Here is an 18,023-nt window from a genome sequence, read left to right on the forward strand (position 1 = left end):
ATTAAAAAATTCTAAATTATGAGAAAAAGTCCAGTTTTAAAGTAGAAACTGGAAATGTAGAAGTAAACTGTCACTAATGAAGTTTTTAGATCAAAATGCTGGAAAGTGACATTAAAAAGCTTTTAAACAGCAGAGTCACGTGTTAAAGATGAAACTATGATATAAGGAGTCCAGATTTTATAAAACATAATAGTGAGACAAAGTTTCAACATAACAGTTTAGAGATGAAAATGTGAAATATTAAAAGGTAAAGTCAGATTTTGAAAAACAAAAGTGGAAAATGACACATTCCCAAAAAACAAATCAAATTATAAGAGAAGTTGTTTTTAAAATACACATCTGTATTCATCGTACATTAAAAAGTCATTTTTCATTAAAAAGCTTATTTTAAACTCGAACACAAATCTTTGAAATGAACTTTTCATCTCTGTTATGACATTTTAAGACTTTTATCTCTGAATTAATTTGATATTTTTAACTCAGTGAGACATTTTTTACTCCGTCGGGAACCTTTTTTGAAATCGTGGCCGGTCTTTGTTCATCGTTTCCTGGTGGAGATGATCTTCCACAGCCACTGAGCTTCTTGCTTCTGCGGGTCAATGATTAGAAACTGCTTCCTCTCTGTGGTCGTCTGGGTGTCTGTGAGAAAAAGGGATAAAATGCAGATTTTCTTTATGTTTTATATATAATTATTGAATATATATATATGTAAGTGTTGATCTCTTCCTCGTCTATCCATGTACAGCTCTGGGATGATGAAACATGAAACGCTGATTTTGTTTTCCCCCTTTATGACCAGAGGCATAGCTTTCTTTCTTCTCTCTTCATCCTCGCTCCTCTTCCTCTCCTTCTCTGATTTGATCCTGTCGGAGACGCAGTCAGCCCTGCTGCTACGCCAGCTCTCAGTTTTTGTACCTGCGGCGAGAGCTGGACTTTCTATTAAAAACAATAAAAACAATAATCAGTCAAAGAGTGTCGTGCTTTGATCTCCTTGAACCTCATTCCTTTCTAAAAAAAAAAGTTCTCACTTTCACGTTGTTACAACTGACACCAGAGACTCTGGACACTTGACTTTAAATGTGAAAGCATAATAACCTAAAAATGATACTGCAGAGCAGGAAGTGGCATCTCCTGCATCCACACACAGCTGACAGCTAATCCCTGGGAACACTTTTTAATGGCCATAAAATCAGTGGTTTTTACTTTGGCACAGCAAAAAGCGCCTGTTAGTTTGTTGCAGAGCTGGAATGTAAATGTGCCTTTGAAGCCGCTGGGTCAGCTCCTGTTGGTTCAATGTGCTGCAGGATAATAATAGTGCACGTTTGAGGAACGTTTTTACTTTATTTAACACAATTCAGGGGGCTACATGCTGGACTTAGAGGGCAGAAGCAAAGTATGGCTCTGATGCCGATTCCACTGTGTGTTCTGTCGATACCGTGGATGTCCGGATCGTTCTGCCCACCTCACAGCTCAAAGACTTTGGAGAGCTTCAGATGGAGTGGACTGAGGACGACATCGCCACCATGCACAGCTGTCGCAGTCCTGATGTCAAACCGCTCATGAGCCAAGACCTCAACTATTGCTCGGAGGTCCAAAGTCCTGTCTTCAGATGAAAGTGAATTTTGCGTATCATTAGTAAGACGAAGCTCCGAGTGCAGGGATGTCAAACTTCTAACACTGTGAGGCCAACCTGTGAAACTCTTCTTTCTGTGAGTCTTTATCTTAACATAAGATGTCCAGTCTCAGCAGCACGCATCAGTTTCTCTGCGCGGTGAACAAATCTGTCAGCACGACTCTTTGGGATTAAACTGTAAGAAATACATGTTTAAAATAGAATAAAAATCTGGTGCTCGGACTCTAAGTATAGTACTGTAGTTATAAAACAGGAAGTATTTGTTAACAAGGGTTTGTTATTATTTGTTTTAACTTATTTTAAACTGAAATTTCTTTAGTAGAAAGTGAAAAAATGGAACTTTTATGTCATTTTATTGTTTATCTGCTACTAAATTACTATGTGTAGTAAGCATGGCCATGGGGGAAGTGTTAAAATAAGCTTATATACTACATTTGAAACTCCAGAACTTTACACCATCCTTCACATTTTCCAAAGCTGTCCACTGGGCTCTACCGGGGTCTTTACCAGGCTGATTCTGGCCCCTGGGCCTTATGTTTGACACCCCTTATCTGGAGCCTGGAAGAGGAAAGGAGAAGCCAAGGTGCCTGGAGTCCAGTGTGAGGTTTCGATGGTGCTGATGGTGGCAGATCAACGGGTCCGTAGTTAAAGCAGCAGCCACCTGCAGATGTCAGAGCTGCTGCCCACAGAACAAAACGATACCAGATCAACATCTCCATCACCTCAGATTGCATTAATAACTACACCATGTTTAAATCAACCCCCCTCACTGCTCACACTGTGCTCTGAGTTTCCCTAAACCACTGCTAAGCTGAGAGTCCCTCCTCATGTTTCATGTTATTAGTCCGATTTTGGAGGATTGTTATTAAATATTCGTGTTTGAGGTATTAAATTGGCAGATGCAGTCATTTCCAGAAACTGGAGAGAGGAGGAGCAGCTCCACGGGGGGAGAAGTGAAAGTGAAAGTGCTGGACTCCATTTTGGAGCCGACAGAGGAGCAGAAGGAGCGAAGCAGGGTGATCTCAGCATAATGATCGTTATTCTGCTGTCAGGGTGTCTCCGTGGGTGAAGCAGGGAAGCAAAGACGGAGCTTTTCATCAGGCGGAGGATTCAAAAAGCTGTTTCACTCCCGAACCTGACACGTGTCCGTCTTTCACTCTCAGACTGAGGGAACATGAGTGATTTGGCGGAAGAAGAGGACCGAAGCTGCCGGCCTCTGAAGAGAAACCACCCCAGACCCGGAGCCTGGGATCTAAAGTAAGACCCGGTTTTCGCCCAATGCTCATGCTGCTGCACCCGGGAGGGGCATTGACGTCGACTTCAACAGCAGGAAATTAACTTTGCACAAAATTATTTTCTGCCTCTTTTTTGCCATATTTTTCAATTAACCTAAATTTGACAGCATATTAAAACTGGAAATTCTGTGTTAAGTGTGCCACCCCAATATTTTTAGTTGCCCCCATATGGCCACAAGTATGAAAAACATTCTGGTTGCATCCCTTTAACTCAGGTCCAAGTAGCGTGACGAGGAGACGTGGAAATCACTTTAGGTTGTAGACAGATTAAAATTAAATTCTTTGACTGACACTCGAGGCCCTCCATAGATCACCGACTGTTCACAACAAATTATATAAAACACATCAGATGTTTAAACTGAAGAAAGCTACAATCTGTAAAAAAAAAAAAAGAGCTAATTCTTCATTTGACAGCAGCAACGTGACTCTAAAGTTGCCACAGGGCCATGTTTATCCTTCTACTGTGTTCTACTATGAATTTAAAAAGAAAATGAGAGAGATTTGTAAGTCATTCCACTTTTTTAAATGTACATTTTACAATTTGTGATTTATTCTACATTTGTGCACAGACAGAGAGCGGCGTCTCCAGGATCCGATTATTTCTCCATGAAGAGTGACTCCTCCAGGAAAGACCCTCTAAACTTCAGTAATAAACCCGGACCCTCACACACAGAGTAAGAGACCACTTCTTCTGAGAACAGACCTGATGGTCAGCTTTCAGAGCGAAGAATGTTTTTTAAAGCAGAACTATTAGTTCACATATATCTCTCTATTCCAGGAAACTTTTTATTGATTATATTAGATATATATTTATATTATATTTGAGTTATATCTGTCTGATAGATTACATTTGTTCATGTAAATGAGGAGTTTTCCTCACACACACACTGGAGGTTTTCTGGGATCTGTATTAGACCTGATACTTTACACCTTATAAACCCTTAAAAAACTGCATATGCTGCAGAACTGAAGAAGCCTCTTGGATCAGAGGTGAAACATCTCCATAAAAAAACGTAAAGAAGTCCTGTTGCCTTCTCTTCAAGCTCCTAAACTACCATGACCTGGATGACTGAGAAACTACACATACGTTCAATCAGATACTCACTCGAAATAAAAACTTTCTTTCTCCTGTTTTTCTGTTCACGTGGCTGCAGACACATCTGGTCAGCGCCCAAACTGAGATAAAATTCAAAATGAGGAGTTATTTACTGGTTTGAGGATGTTGTCCTTGTACTGTAGTGTAAAGGGGATTGAGCTGATTTATATTTGACACAGTTTTAGAGCTGTTGGTGTGAGCTATAGACCCACCTCACACCTTTTTTTTGCCTAAGGTCTTTGAAAAAGTTGTTTTTAAGCAGCCTGCTGAGCATCTGTCAACAAACAATCTGTTTGAGCCATTTCAGTCTGTTTTTAGACCAAATCACTCCACAGAAACGGCCTTAATCAAAGTGGTAAACGATTTGTTGGTGAATGCAGACAATGATCACACTTTACTTTTATTACTTTAATGATCTAAGGCTGCCTTTGACACTATGGATCCCTGTATTTTATTGCATAGGCTAGAACATTTTATTGGAGTTACAGAAATATTTTTGTTATCGTGGCTGAGATCCTACCTGTCTTAAAAATGATCTCTCTGTGACCTGTGCAGTCAGGCATGTTTATGTCCGACAATATTTTCACGGACCGGCCTTTAAGGTGTCACGGATAAATACAACAAAATGAAACCAGTACTGGTACCAAAAAAAACGAAGATTTTTTCATAAGACACAGGAAAAGACCCAGGGAAACCAAGTAACCCATAAAAATGATAACAAATGGCGATAAAAACACTGAAAACCATAAATTTCACACCCGAGCCTCAACTCTCGCAGCCCGAGACCAAATGACTCACGGACTGGTACCGGTCCCTGGCCCGGGGGTTGGGGACCGCTGCTTTAGTCCTTTTAATCTGATTCTGACACAATAAGAGCAATTTGTGATTTATTCTACATTCGTGCACAGACAGAGAGCGGCGTCTCCAGGATCCGACTGGTTGTCCATGATGAGTGACATTTCCATAGAAGCCCCTCCAGACTTAAGGAATCAACCCAGACCCTCACACACAGAGTAAGACTCAGTTTGTGCTGTAAACAGAGGTGAAGGTGACTCATGCTGAAGCAGGAAGAAAACTTAGAATGCATTCCTATGAACACAGCAAAGCTTCAGTGATGACGTTTAATGGACTGAAAAGAGAAACTTGTTTAACGAGCATCAACATAAACTCATGAATAAAGGAGTTCTTGCAGTTCTGTGTGCATCTAATATAAAAACAGGAAGGTTCCAGTTTATTATCTTTGTGTTTCCAGAGGTGGGCAGCACAGACACAGAGTGGCATCTTCAGTATCCGACTGGCTGTCTATGAAGAGTGACATATCCAGAGATGCCCCTCCAGACTTAAGGAATCAACCCGGACCCTCACACACAAAGTAAGAGACCGCTTCTTCTGAGAACAGACCTGATGGTTAACTTTCAGACCGAAGAACAACGCTTTCTTAAGCAGAACTATTAGATCACATATATCGCTCTATTCTAGGAAACTACTTATTGATTTAAAAACTGGGTTTATAAGGTATAACACAGTCGTGTATTCCAGCCCTAACCATGACCTTAATCGTGTTAGGTAGTATTTTCCAAAGCGATTTAGGTAGAATAAACGTACATGTGTGGATTCATTCTAAATGGTTATATTGTTTCCACATTTTTCTGAACTTGTAACATAGGGACATGTTGGGTGGCCAAAGTGTAATATACAGACGATTTGTCAGCTAGCGTAAAATGTTATGCTTTGGGAGTGAGAACATGTTGCTAAACTACCATGACCTGGATGACTGAGAAACTACACATACGTTTAATCAGATACTCACTCGAAATAAAAACTTTCTTTCTCCTGTTTTTCTGTTCACGTGGCTGCAGACACATCTGGTCAGCGCCCAAACTGAGATAAAATTCAAAATGAGGAGTTATTTACCAGTTTGAGGATGTTGTCTTTGTACTGTGATGTAAAGAGGATTGAGCTGATCTCCATTTTACACAGTTTTACAGCAGTTTAGGTAAAAGTGTTTTGACTTCCACAGTTTAAAATGCTAATCTACAATTAACACTGGAAAAAAGAAAACAGAGGTGTGTATCCCAAGTTATCTGTTGATATATTTTAACTCCATTCTTTATAAAGCACAGCACTACATATGCAGCTGTGAGGTTTTAGTATCATGATGCATGGGAACATTCAGGTTTTACTAAAGAAATCCTGAACTTTAGTCCACTTAATCTGATTCTGACACAATAAGAGCAATTTGTGATTTATTCTACATTCGTGCACAGACAGAGAGTGGCGTCTCCAGGATCCGACTGTTTGTCCATGATGAGTGACATTTCCATAGAAGCCCCTCCAGACTTAAGGAATCAACCTGGACCCTCACACACAGAGTAAGACTCAGTTTGTGCTGTAAACAGAGGTGAAGGTGACTCATGTTGAAGCAGGAAGAAAACTAAGAATGCATTCCTATGAACACAGCAAAGCTTCAGTGATGAACTTGTTTAACGAGCATCAACATAAACTCATGAATAAAGGAGTTCTTGCAGTTCTTTGTGCATCTAATATAAAAAACAGGAAGGTTCCAGTTTATTATCTTTGTGTTTCCAGAGGTGGGCAGCACAGACACAGAGCAGAGTCTCCAGGATCCGACTGTTTGTCTATGAAGAGTGACTCCTCCAGGAAAGACCCTCTAAACTTCAGCAATCAACCCGGACCCTCACACACAGAGTAAGAGACCACTTCTTCTGAGAACAGACCTGATGGTCAGCTTTCAGAGCGAAGAATGTTTTTTAAAGCAGAACTATTAGTTCACATATATCTCTCTATTCCAGGAAACTTTTTATTGATTATATTAGATATATATTTATATTATATTTGAGTTATATCTGTCTGATAGATTACATTTGTTCATGTAAATGAGGAGTTTTCCTCACACACACACTGGAGGTTTTCTGGGATCTGTATTAGACCTGATACTTTACACCTTATAAACCCTTAAAAAACTGCATATGCTGCAGAACTGAAGAAGCCTCTTGGATCAGAGGTGAAACATCTCCATAAAAAAACGTAAAGAAGTCCTGTTGCCTTCTCTTCAAGCTCCTAAACTACTATGACCTGGATGACTGAGAAACTACACATACGTTCAATCAGATACTCACTCGAAATAAAAACTTTCTTTCTCCTGTTTTTCTGTTCACGTGGCTGCAGACACATCTGGTCAGCGCCCAAACTGAGATAAAATTCAAAATGAGGAGTTATTTACTGGTTTGAGGATGTTGTCCTTGTACTGTAGTGTAAAGGGGATTGAGCTGATTTATATTTGACACAGTTTTAGAGCTGTTGGTGCGAGCTATAGACCCACCTCACACCTTTTTTTTGCCTAAGGTCTTTGAAAAAGTTGTTTTTAAGCAGCCTGCTGAGCATCTGTCAACAAACAATCTGTTTGAGCCATTTCAGTCTGTTTTTAGACCAAATCACTCCACAGAAACGGCCTTAATCAAAGTGGTAAACGATCTGTTGGTGAATGCAGACAATGATCACACTTTACTTTTATTACTTTAATGATCTAAGGCTGCCTTTGACACTATGGATCCCTGTATTTTATTGCATAGGCTAGAACATTTTATTGGAGTTACAGAAATATTTTTGTTATCGTGGCTGAGATCCTACCTGTCTTAAAAATGATCTCTCTGTGACCTGTGCAGTCAGGCATGTTTATGTCCGACATATTTTCACGGACCGGCCTTTAAGGTGTCACGGATAAATACAACAAAATGAAACCAGTACTGGTACCAAAAAAAACGAAGATTTTTTCATAAGACACAGGAAAAGACCCAGGGAAACCAAGTAACCCATAAAAATGATAACAAATGGCGATAAAAACACTGAAAACCATAAATTTCACACCCGAGCCTCAACTCTCGCAGCCCGAGACCAAATGACTCACGGACTGGTACCGGTCCCTGGCCCGGGGGTTGGGGACCGCTGCTTTAGTCTTTTTAATCTGATTCTGACACAATAAGAGCAATTTGTGATTTATTCTACATTCGTGCACAGACAGAGAGTGGCGTCTCCAGGATCCGACTGTTTGTCCATGATGAGTGACATTTCCATAGAAGCCCCTCCAGACTTAAGGAATCAACCTGGACCCTCACACACAGAGTAAGACTCAGTTTGTGCTGTAAACAGAGGTGAAGGTGACTCATGCTGAAGCAGGAAGAAAACTTAGAATGCATTCCTATGAACACAGCAAAGCTTCAGTGATGAACTTGTTTAACGAGCATCAACATAAACTCATGAATAAAGGAGTTCTTGCAGTTCTGTGTGCATCTAATATAAAAACAGGAAGGTTCCAGTTTATTATCTTTGTGTTTCCAGAGGTGGGCAGCACAGACACAGAGTGGCATCTTCAGTATCCGACTGGCTGTCTATGAAGAGTGACATATCCAGAGATGCCCCTCCAGACTTAAGGAATCAACCCGGACCCTCACACACAAAGTAAGAGACCGCTTCTTCTGAGAACAGACCTGATGGTTAACTTTCAGACCGAAGAACAACGCTTTCTTAAGCAGAACTATTAGATCACATATATCGCTCTATTCTAGGAAACTACTTATTGATTTAAAAACTGGGTTTATAAGGTATAACACAGTCGTGTATTCCAGCCCTAACCATGACCTTAATCGTGTTAGGTAGTATTTTCCAAAGCGATTTAGGTAGAATAAACGTACATGTGTGGATTCATTCTAAATGGTTATATTGTTTCCACATTTTTCTGAACTTGTAACATAGGGACATGTTGGGTGGCCAAAGTGTAATATACAGACGATTTGTCAGCTAGCGTAAAATGTTATGCTTTGGGAGTGAGAACATGTTGCTAAACTACCATGACCTGGATGACTGAGAAACTACACATACGTTTAATCAGATACTCACTCGAAATAAAAACTTTCTTTCTCCTGTTTTTCTGTTCACGTGGCTGCAGACACATCTGGTCAGCGCCCAAACTGAGATAAAATTCAAAATGAGGAGTTATTTACCAGTTTGAGGATGTTGTCTTTGTACTGTGATGTAAAGAGGATTGAGCTGATCTCCATTTTACACAGTTTTACAGCAGTTTAGGTAAAAGTGTTTTGACTTCCACAGTTTAAAATGCTAATCTACAATTAACACTGGAAAAAAGAAAACAGAGGTGTGTATCCCAAGTTATCTGTTGATATATTTTAACTCCATTCTTTATAAAGCACAGCACTACATATGCAGCTGTGAGGTTTTAGTATCATGATGCATGGGAACATTCAGGTTTTACTAAAGAAATCCTGAACTTTAGTCCACTTAATCTGATTCTGACACAATAAGAGCAATTTGTGATTTATTCTACATTCGTGCACAGACAGAGAGCGGCGTCTCCAGGATCCGACTGGTTGTCCATGATGAGTGACATTTCCATAGAAGCCCCTCCAGACTTAAGGAATCAACCTGGACCCTCACACACAGAGTAAGACTCAGTTTGTGCTGTAAACAGAAGTGAAGGTGACTCATGTTGAAGCAGGAAGAAAACTAAGAATGCATTCCTATGAACACAGCAAAGCTTCAGTGATGAACTTGTTTAACGAGCATCAACATAAACTCATGAATAAAGGAGTTCTTGCAGTTCTTTGTGCATCTAATATAAAAAACAGGAAGGTTCCAGTTTATTATCTTTGTGTTTCCAGAGGTGGGCAGCACAGACACAGAGTGGCATCTTCAGTATCCGACTGGCTGTCTATGAAGAGTGACATATCCAGAGATGCCCCTCCAGACTTAAGGAATCAACCCGGACCCTCACACACAGAGTAAGAGACCGCTTCTTCTCTAAATAGTTGTTAATGTTAATTACAACACAGAGCTGTTGACATTTATTTGTCCATTGTCCAATCGTATTAGCAAACTGTCTAAGCTTTTACTTTTATAGAGATGTTCACATTTGATTATTCAATGAAGGGCATTTGTTTGGAAGCCCCTGGATGATACGTACCCTCCTAATCGCTATGGAAGCAGTAAGGGTGCACTTAGATTTTCAAAGGTCCTGTGAAAACATTATTTTCATTGTTATCGTATACACAAAGCAGGATGCAATTCACTTATGTCTCCAAGACATAAAGGCCTGAATGTAACTTTTCTCCTGATACATTCTGACTTTTTAGTTTGGTCTACTAGTCTTTTGCTAAAGCTTAGTCGTCCTGTCGGTATACAAACTGTAGTTTGGCCTTTTTAAAAACTTATTGTCTCAGCTGCAGCATATATTGTCCTAAAAGCTACTATCCAGCATTAATGGTGCTTTAACAGATGTGGAAGTTACCCATGCACAGATGCACTATTGCAGCTGTGCTCCGGTGCACTGATAAAAAGCCAGAGGGTTCCTCTGCTCTGTAGCAGGGACCATAGCGTCAGTGATTGGTCAGACTGTACAATAGTTTTGATTTTCTTTCAATAATCCTGCCAAATCAAAACCAATAACATAAAGCTGTCGGTGAGGGTATTAGCATTAGGGCACATGGATGACTTTACTAATCATTACCTCATTTACATGTGTGATTCTGTTAAAGCAGAAATAAAACAGAGGTGTTGTATTTAAATATGATTCAATAATGATATTTTTCTGTAAGCCAGCATGTTATTAAACTTTGATATTTATGACACTTCTGCAGACAGTGCTTCACTTCATGCAGGGACTGGTCTGCTTCATCAAAGCTGCCCTCCTGGCACCACTCAGGAACCACAGCTGGAGTCCAGACAGCCAGTCCGAGCAGCTTGATACCAAGTAAGACTGAACATCTATTTGCTGGTAGCTTCATTTCTGAAAACTGGAGTTTATCTTCTTGTTCAGACATTTAAGAGTTTTCTTATATTGTGTTTTCCTTCTTTTCAGTTGATGGTGGTTTGCAGGAGGTTTTAGATCATCATAAGCTCATACTGAAGAGGAAATGTGAACGTGTGACTGAAGGAACTCATGAAACCGAAGGAACCCTCCTCAACAGGATCTACACTGAGCTCTACATCACGGAGGGGCAGCCTGAAGATGTGAACACGCAGCATGAGGTGAGGCAGCTTGAGACACCTTCCAAGAACACCGACCAGGACACTCCAATCAAGTGCCATGAGATCTTTAAAGCCTTACCTGACCAACAAACAGATATCCGAGTCGTTCTGACAAATGGCATCGCTGGAGTTGGGAAGACCTTCTCGGTTCAGAAGTTCACTCTGGACTGGGCAGAGGGCTTGGAAAACCAAGACATTAATGTGGTGGTTCTGCTCTCATTCAGAGAGCTGAACCTGATACGAGATGAGCAGTACAGTCTTCTGGAGCTGCTCCACGTTTTCCATCCAACATTAGAGAAGGTCACAGCGGAGAACCTGGATCTCTGTAAACTTTTGCTCATCTTTGATGGCCTGGATGAAAGCAGACTTTCACTGGATTTCACCATAACAAAGATCATATCAGATGTCACACAGAAGTCATCAGTCTGTGAGCTGCTGACAAACCTCATCGAGGGGAGTCTGCTTCGCTCGGCTCTCATCTGGATAACTTCCAGACCTGCAGCAGCCAATCTGATCCCTTCTAGATATGTCGACAGGGTCACAGAAGTACGTGGATTCACGGATGAGCAGAAGGAGGAGTACTTCAGGAAGAGACTGAGTGATGAAGAACGGTCCAGTAGAGTCATCTCCCACATCAAGTCATCTAGGAGCCTCCACATCATGTGTAGAATCCCAGTCTTCTGCTGGATCACCGCTACAGTCCTTGAAGACATGTTGACTACAGAGCAGAGGGAAGAGCTGCCCAAGACCCTGACGGATATGTACTCACACTTCCTTCTTGTTCAGATGAAGAGAAAGAAGCACAAATATCATGAGGGACAAGAGATGGCACAGGAGGTAGCAGAGGCTGATCGGGAGGTTCTTCTGAAGCTGGGAAGGCTGGCATACGAACATTTGGAGAAAGGAAGCATCATGTTCTACCAAGAAGACCTGGAGGAGTGTGGTCTGGATCCCAATGAGGCCTTGGTGTATTCAGGGGTTTGTGCAGTAATCTTCAAAAAAGAGTGTGTGATCTTCAAGGAACCAGTCTACTGCTTTGTTCATCTGAGCATTCAGGAGTTTCTGGCTGCCGTCTACATGTTTCACTGTTACACTAACAAGGACATAGAGGTGTTGAAGCAATTCCCGGGGACAAAGTGGGACAACACAAACAGTGACACATCTCTGGATGTCTTTCTGAGCAGAGTCATGGACAAGTCCCTCAAAAGTAAAAATGGCCACTTTGATCTGTTTGTTCGTTTCCTTCATGGCCTCACTCTGGAATCCAACCAGAAAATCTTAGGAAGTCTGCTGGGCAAGGCAGAGATCACTCCAGAAATCATCCAGAGAACCGTTAACAGCCTCAAGGAGAAGAAAACAAAAATCGCCCCCGACAGAAGCATCAACATCTTCCACTGCCTGATAGAGATGAATGACCTCTCGGTATCTCAGGAGATCCAAGAGTTCCTGAGGTCAGAAAACAGATCAGAGAAGGAGCTCTCTGAGATCCACTGCTCAGCTCTGGCCTACATGCTGCAGATGTCAGAGGAGGTTCTGGAGGAGCTTGACTTGAAGAGGTACAAGACATCACTGGAGGGACGACTGAGATTGATCCCAGCTGTGAGAAACTGCAGAAAGGCTCGGTAAGTCCAGGTGGAAATTTCTTTTGGAGTCAAACGTAGTATTTGACTCTACCAGTGTATCATTTGGTACCGATATGAAACTAACGGGAGTATGTTCAGTAAGTTCAACTCCATAAAAAGTAGACAAAAGCCGTGTCCAAATTCATGGGCTGCATCCTCCTGAGGACCCGGCCTTTGCAGTCTACGTGGGCCAGGTCCTTCGAAGGCCGGGTAGGCCAGAAGTGAGCGAACTTTAATCTCAGCCAAACCAATTAACTTACGAACTAATAAAACACTGAAAAAAGCCAAACAATAACATTTTTAAATTATCTAAGTAACTTATGTTTAACCTGAGTAGCGAAAGACCACGCTGGGTTTGAAAACGAGTTTGCTGTTCTCGCCAGCTCTAGTGAGCCTTGAACCCCGGCTAGCTGGTGGGTAACAGATGTCTCAGAAAACGTCGGAGCACTTTTACAAATATGTGATATCTTAAAAAACTGAGCAGATATTAGAAGTTTACACAGCGACATTCTCACCTGAAAATATCTTAAAAGTTTATTTTGTGACCCAGAAAGACTAATAATAAAACTTAGTAACAGCTGCCATTGTTGGAAATTGGAATTGGCTGGGCCGCACTATGAATTCTGGGATATGGTGGGCCACAAAGGATACACCCAACCCATCCTTCAAATCTGGGGAAAAGGAGGACGGATTTGTCGGCCTCATTTGTCGGAGTCTACGACTTTAGACAGCCTTTGTCACATCGCTGTGACGCAATCGGCCAACAAATGCGGCCTCAGGAGGATGCAGCCCATGAATTTGAAGAAGCCCAAAGTCACATTAAATGCAGTGGACAATAACATTTTCCTGGAAAAGATGGCCTCTCGATATCTTTGGGGAATCTGATGTGGGAGTGTAGCAGACTGCGGACTGTATGGGGTCTATAAATGTATTGTAACACATTTTGTTGTATGTGTATTAATGTGTGTGACAGACTCCCTGGCTGTGAGCTCTCAGATACTCACTGTGAAGTCGTGGCCTCAGCCCTGAAGTCCAGACCCTCCCACCTGGTACATCTGGACCTGAGTGGAAACTACCTGAAAGACCCAGGAATGGAGCTGCTGACTGGTGGACTCAAAAGTCAAAACTGTAAACTAGAGTTTCTGAAGTCAGTTCATACTTTAAATTCAAAAAATAATAATAATTCTTCCCCCAAGTGTTCAGTGATCAGATTTTCACAAACATATAATTTAATATCTAATATCTCAATATGTTTATGACTAACGCTAATGACTATAGATGCGTATTTGAATCTACAAAGAGTCTGAACTCGTCTTTTCCTGCTGAAGATCGAGCCAAATCCAAATCCAAGCTCATCAATAACATAGTTTGACTCTCAGGCCTGTTTAATAAAAGGTTTGAGATTGTGAACACTAAATGTTCTCAACTAGGAGTTTAAACTGTTTTGTTCTGTGTCCAGTTTGAGTTCATGCAGGTTGTCAGAGACCAGCTGTGATTCTCTGGTCCGTGCGCTCATGTCCAACCAATGTCCCTCCCATCTGAGAGAGCTTGACCTGAGTGACAATAAGCTGCACGATTCAGGAGTGGAGCTGCTTTGTGTTTTTCTGGAGAGTCCAGATTGTCGACTGGAGGCTCTGAGGTCAGAGTTTTCTTTTATTCTGGTTTCCTGCTTTTCAGTTGATGGCGGTTTGCAGGATTAGGAAATGTTAACACACTTAAAACCTAAAATACGATTTGATTGTAAAATATGTTATTTAGGTGATCTTTATTTTTCATTTAGGTTGAGGATCTGCAGATTGTCATCCTACAGTTGTAGTTTTCTGGTCTCTGCTCTCAAGTCCAACCCCTCATATCTGAGGGAGCTGGACCTGTCTGGAAACAACAAGCTGAAGGATGATGGTGTGGACTACCTGTGTGATTTTCTGGGCAGTCCAGACTGTAGGCTGGAGATTCTAAAGTCAGTCAACATTTTTCTTTTCCACTTCCTCAGTTTGAATCACTGCATCTATTTGCCTTTATTATTTTGTTTTTGCGTTGCAGTTTTCTAAACTTCTCTATGTTAAATTTTCTTCTTCTCTGAACACATTATTATCAAACACCTAACTTTGTGAAGTGGGAGTTTGTTTTTCTAAACCTGTTTTATTTTTTATTCAGACTGTGGGAATGCAGATTGACGAGGTACAGCTGCCATCCTCTGGTCTTAGCGTTGAAGTCGAACCCCTCCCATTTGAGAGAGCTGGACATGAGCAACAACTACTTGAAGAATTATGACGTGACAGCACTGATTGATCTTCAGAAGAATCCAGACTACAGACTGGAGACGTTCAGGTCAGTAGGAGGTTGTTATTAATCTGCTTCAGCCTCACCAATCAGCCTGTCATAGAAGTCCCCTCCTCATGATCTCCCCTTTATAGATTCTATGGTCTTCAGGGCACTTTTCTAAATATTCAACATTAAATTTGTCTTGAGTGAAATCTGCTGAGAAAAAAAGACTTGAATCCATTGAATTCAAATTTATTTATGTCGCATCAAATCATAACATCAGTCGCCTCAAGGCATTTTATGTTGTAAGGTAGCAACCCCTCTGTAATACAAGCATGCAAGTCTTTGAACTCAGCATGCTTAAGGAAACATGAGCGCTGAGGAAGCTGCTATGCTGCTCATGTGCTGCATCAGTGACTGACAGCTGACTGCGTGAGTCTCTGTAAACACTAACTTATCACCTCAATTGTTTCTCTTTTCAGGTGGGAGTCACCGATGCGTAAGTGAACGTATGTCCTCGTGTGCAGAGACGCTCTGATTGTGGCCATATTGTTGGGACGTAGACATTCATCCAGCAGCGACTGACAGAAGAGTGAGAGGAAGTGTAGATGATTGTCAGCGCTGCAGAGTGGACTGCACCGTTTTCAGAAACCAAACCTTCTACACAGGCTGCGATACACTGGGATCCTTTCTAAAGCTCCTCCGTTAACCCTCTTTGGAAATCCAGTCTGGGATCAAATCCACCGTTTGTACATTTCTTCAAAAGAATATTCAAATCAATTTTATTTATATAACACCAAATCGCAACAACAGTTGCCTCATGGTGTTTTATATTGTAAGGTAAAGACCCTACAATAATACAAAGAGAACAGAGAAAAACCCCAACAATCATATGACCCCCTATGAGCAAGCGCTTTGGTGACAGTGGGAAGAAAAACCTTCTTTTAACAGGAAGAAACCCCCAGCAGAACCAGGCTCAGGGAGGGGCGGGGTCCCCGAACACTGTTTATCTTGGCCTATCTCCCACCAACATATATGACTATATTTGTCAATAAATAAAGTATTAGCTGCACAAATCCCGCCCAGTAACTCCGGTGCCTTAGTGACTCACTCTCTTCCTGATTGGTGGCATCATTCAAATCCCGCCCAGTAACAGCTGCAGGTCTCAGGACGACTGGGTGACAGTAGACAGATGATGCGATGATTAGAGATGTGATTTTATAGAACGTGTTTGTTGCTGTTGTTTGCATTTAGCTCTGTGATAATGATGGCTGATAAATGTTTACTTATTTCATGGTCTGCGGCCTTTTAAAAACAAAAATCTGATCTGAAAGAACCTTTAACTTTAAACAAATTTCCCACGCGTGGGACTAATAAAGGTTATCTTATCTTATCTTATGTCAGGTGACTTTGCTGGGATAACAAACTAAAATAAACTTAAAATACCAAATCAGCCCGTCACACATCTTGTATGTAGCGTGGTTCAAAACTGACATAACCAGGTCACCTGTCTCAGCTCTGTTAAGGTGGACTGTCCTGTGGTGCTGTGAACTCTGCAGAGCACTACAATACACAATGTTTACAAACACCAGTATCAGTTTATCAGAAACACCAGTATCTGTACTTTTAAATTTTTTGCCTTTATTGAATAGTGAAGACAGACAGAAAGCAGAGAGACACACAACAAACGGCCACAGGTCAGACTTGAACCCAGGCCACTGCATCTGTACTTTCACTTTCACTGTTTTTTTACTGTTAAAGCAAAAAATTATCTGCACTCTCCCACCAGAGTAAATTTATTTTTGCAATAAGAGTTAAATGTAAACATAATAAGAAAGAAAACAGTAGTAGTAGCAGAAATGTGCTCACAGTGCTGCAGTATTTAACAGGGCCCACCTGTTATAAATGCCAAAAGCTGGGTGTGTGGAAGCTTGTTCCTGCCACTGAAAAAACTTGTTTTCCACATCAGTAAGTCATAATTTCAGTTTATGGTTAGAGTTCAAAGTGTTTTTGTTGTCAGTTTATAATTTTCTCATTGTTTCGAGTCTGAGCCCAACCTGAACTGTAATTTCAAGTTTGATAATAACCTGAAAATTTGACTTACAGATGGAAAAAAGGGAGGAAACATGCATCGTTTTTGTTGATATTGTTGTTGTTTTGTCTTTCACTGATGTTAAATAACCGTTACCACAGTCACCTACTGACTGTTTTATTGTATTACCTCTGACAACCTGTTTTGTGTCTCTTTGTTTCTTGATGCTCGTTTGTGCCTTCAATATAAAAATGTTAAAATACACGACACAGCCCAGACTCAATAACCCTCATCCACATATACATTTTTCTAGACGATCAAATTCAGATTAATAGTGCTCCAATGGGACTACACATAGAAAACAGCAGAAAAATGTGCATGGACGTTTAAAGAACCCAACATCAGTAAAGAAAGAACATCTGGTTGCTGTAGTTGGGTTTGGCTGCAAGATAAATATGTTTTCATTAGATTTAAAGCCATTTTTGATAACATGCATTATTATTGCTGTAAAAATGTGCACAAACAGTCACGAGCAGCTGCTGGATGGAGGAAAATATTATGAACTCTACCTGATTAACATCTAACCGAAAGAAGAAAATTTTTTTCAAAAGCTGCCTACTTTGGCTTCACCTGCTGTGGGGATGCCAACAGCTCGTCTCCTGTCATCTTTCACCAACATGGTGCTACAGACTAAAGTTAGAAACACAGCTTGCATCAGAAGATGCTTGACCAGTAGCAGAGGCAGCTAGTCCTGTTTGCTGAGGTGATGGAGGAATGAGCCAGTCGAGCTCCAGGTGTCACACGAGGCCTCCGTAAACAGGCTGTTAAAAGCTGTTTTTAAAATGGGAAACAACCTTTTTTATGTGAATGCAGCCAAATGTCTACTTTATATTTATCTTTGTAGTTTTTACAGCATTTAAGTGCAAAGCATAAATGTATGTTTACACTACACCTGTCATTTGAATAAAAAATAATTTCACAGAACGTGAACCTCAGGAGCGTTTTATTGTGAAAGATGCAA

At 41.0% G+C, this 18,023-nt stretch overlaps 1 protein-coding gene across 2 annotated transcripts in view; it reads left to right on the plus strand.

The window, feature by feature from the left end:
• Positions 1-15,791, plus strand: part of LOC113029447 (NLR family CARD domain-containing protein 3-like) — a 55,823-nt gene extending 40,032 nt beyond the window's left edge. Inside the window, exons 1-17 of one of the 2 annotated variants that reach the window (XM_026180304.1) lie at positions 2,563-2,890; positions 3,498-3,602; positions 4,933-5,037; positions 5,277-5,396; positions 6,292-6,396; positions 6,614-6,733; positions 8,063-8,167; positions 8,384-8,503; positions 9,399-9,503; positions 9,721-9,840; positions 10,696-10,808; positions 10,917-12,708; positions 13,682-13,855; positions 14,168-14,347; positions 14,489-14,665; positions 14,863-15,036; positions 15,453-15,791. In XM_026180304.1, coding sequence (XP_026036089.1) covers positions 2,808-2,890; positions 3,498-3,602; positions 4,933-5,037; positions 5,277-5,396; positions 6,292-6,396; positions 6,614-6,733; positions 8,063-8,167; positions 8,384-8,503; positions 9,399-9,503; positions 9,721-9,840; positions 10,696-10,808; positions 10,917-12,708; positions 13,682-13,855; positions 14,168-14,347; positions 14,489-14,665; positions 14,863-15,036; positions 15,453-15,477 — 3,723 coding nt within the window. In that variant the 5' untranslated portion in view covers positions 2,563-2,807 and the 3' untranslated portion in view covers positions 15,478-15,791. Of the gene's footprint in view, positions 1-2,562; positions 2,891-3,497; positions 3,603-4,932; positions 5,038-5,276; positions 5,397-6,291; positions 6,397-6,613; positions 6,734-8,062; positions 8,168-8,383; positions 8,504-9,398; positions 9,504-9,720; positions 9,841-10,695; positions 10,809-10,916; positions 12,709-13,681; positions 13,856-14,167; positions 14,348-14,488; positions 14,666-14,862; positions 15,037-15,452 lie in introns of those variants that run through there. The other variant, XM_026180303.1, reaches the window with a different exon arrangement.
• The last annotated feature ends 2,232 nt before the right edge of the window (positions 15,792-18,023 follow it).

The sequence above is a fragment of the Astatotilapia calliptera genome, chromosome 9 (genome assembly GCF_900246225.1).
Source record: "Astatotilapia calliptera chromosome 9, fAstCal1.2, whole genome shotgun sequence".
Taxonomy (NCBI): domain Eukaryota; kingdom Metazoa; phylum Chordata; class Actinopteri; order Cichliformes; family Cichlidae; genus Astatotilapia; species Astatotilapia calliptera.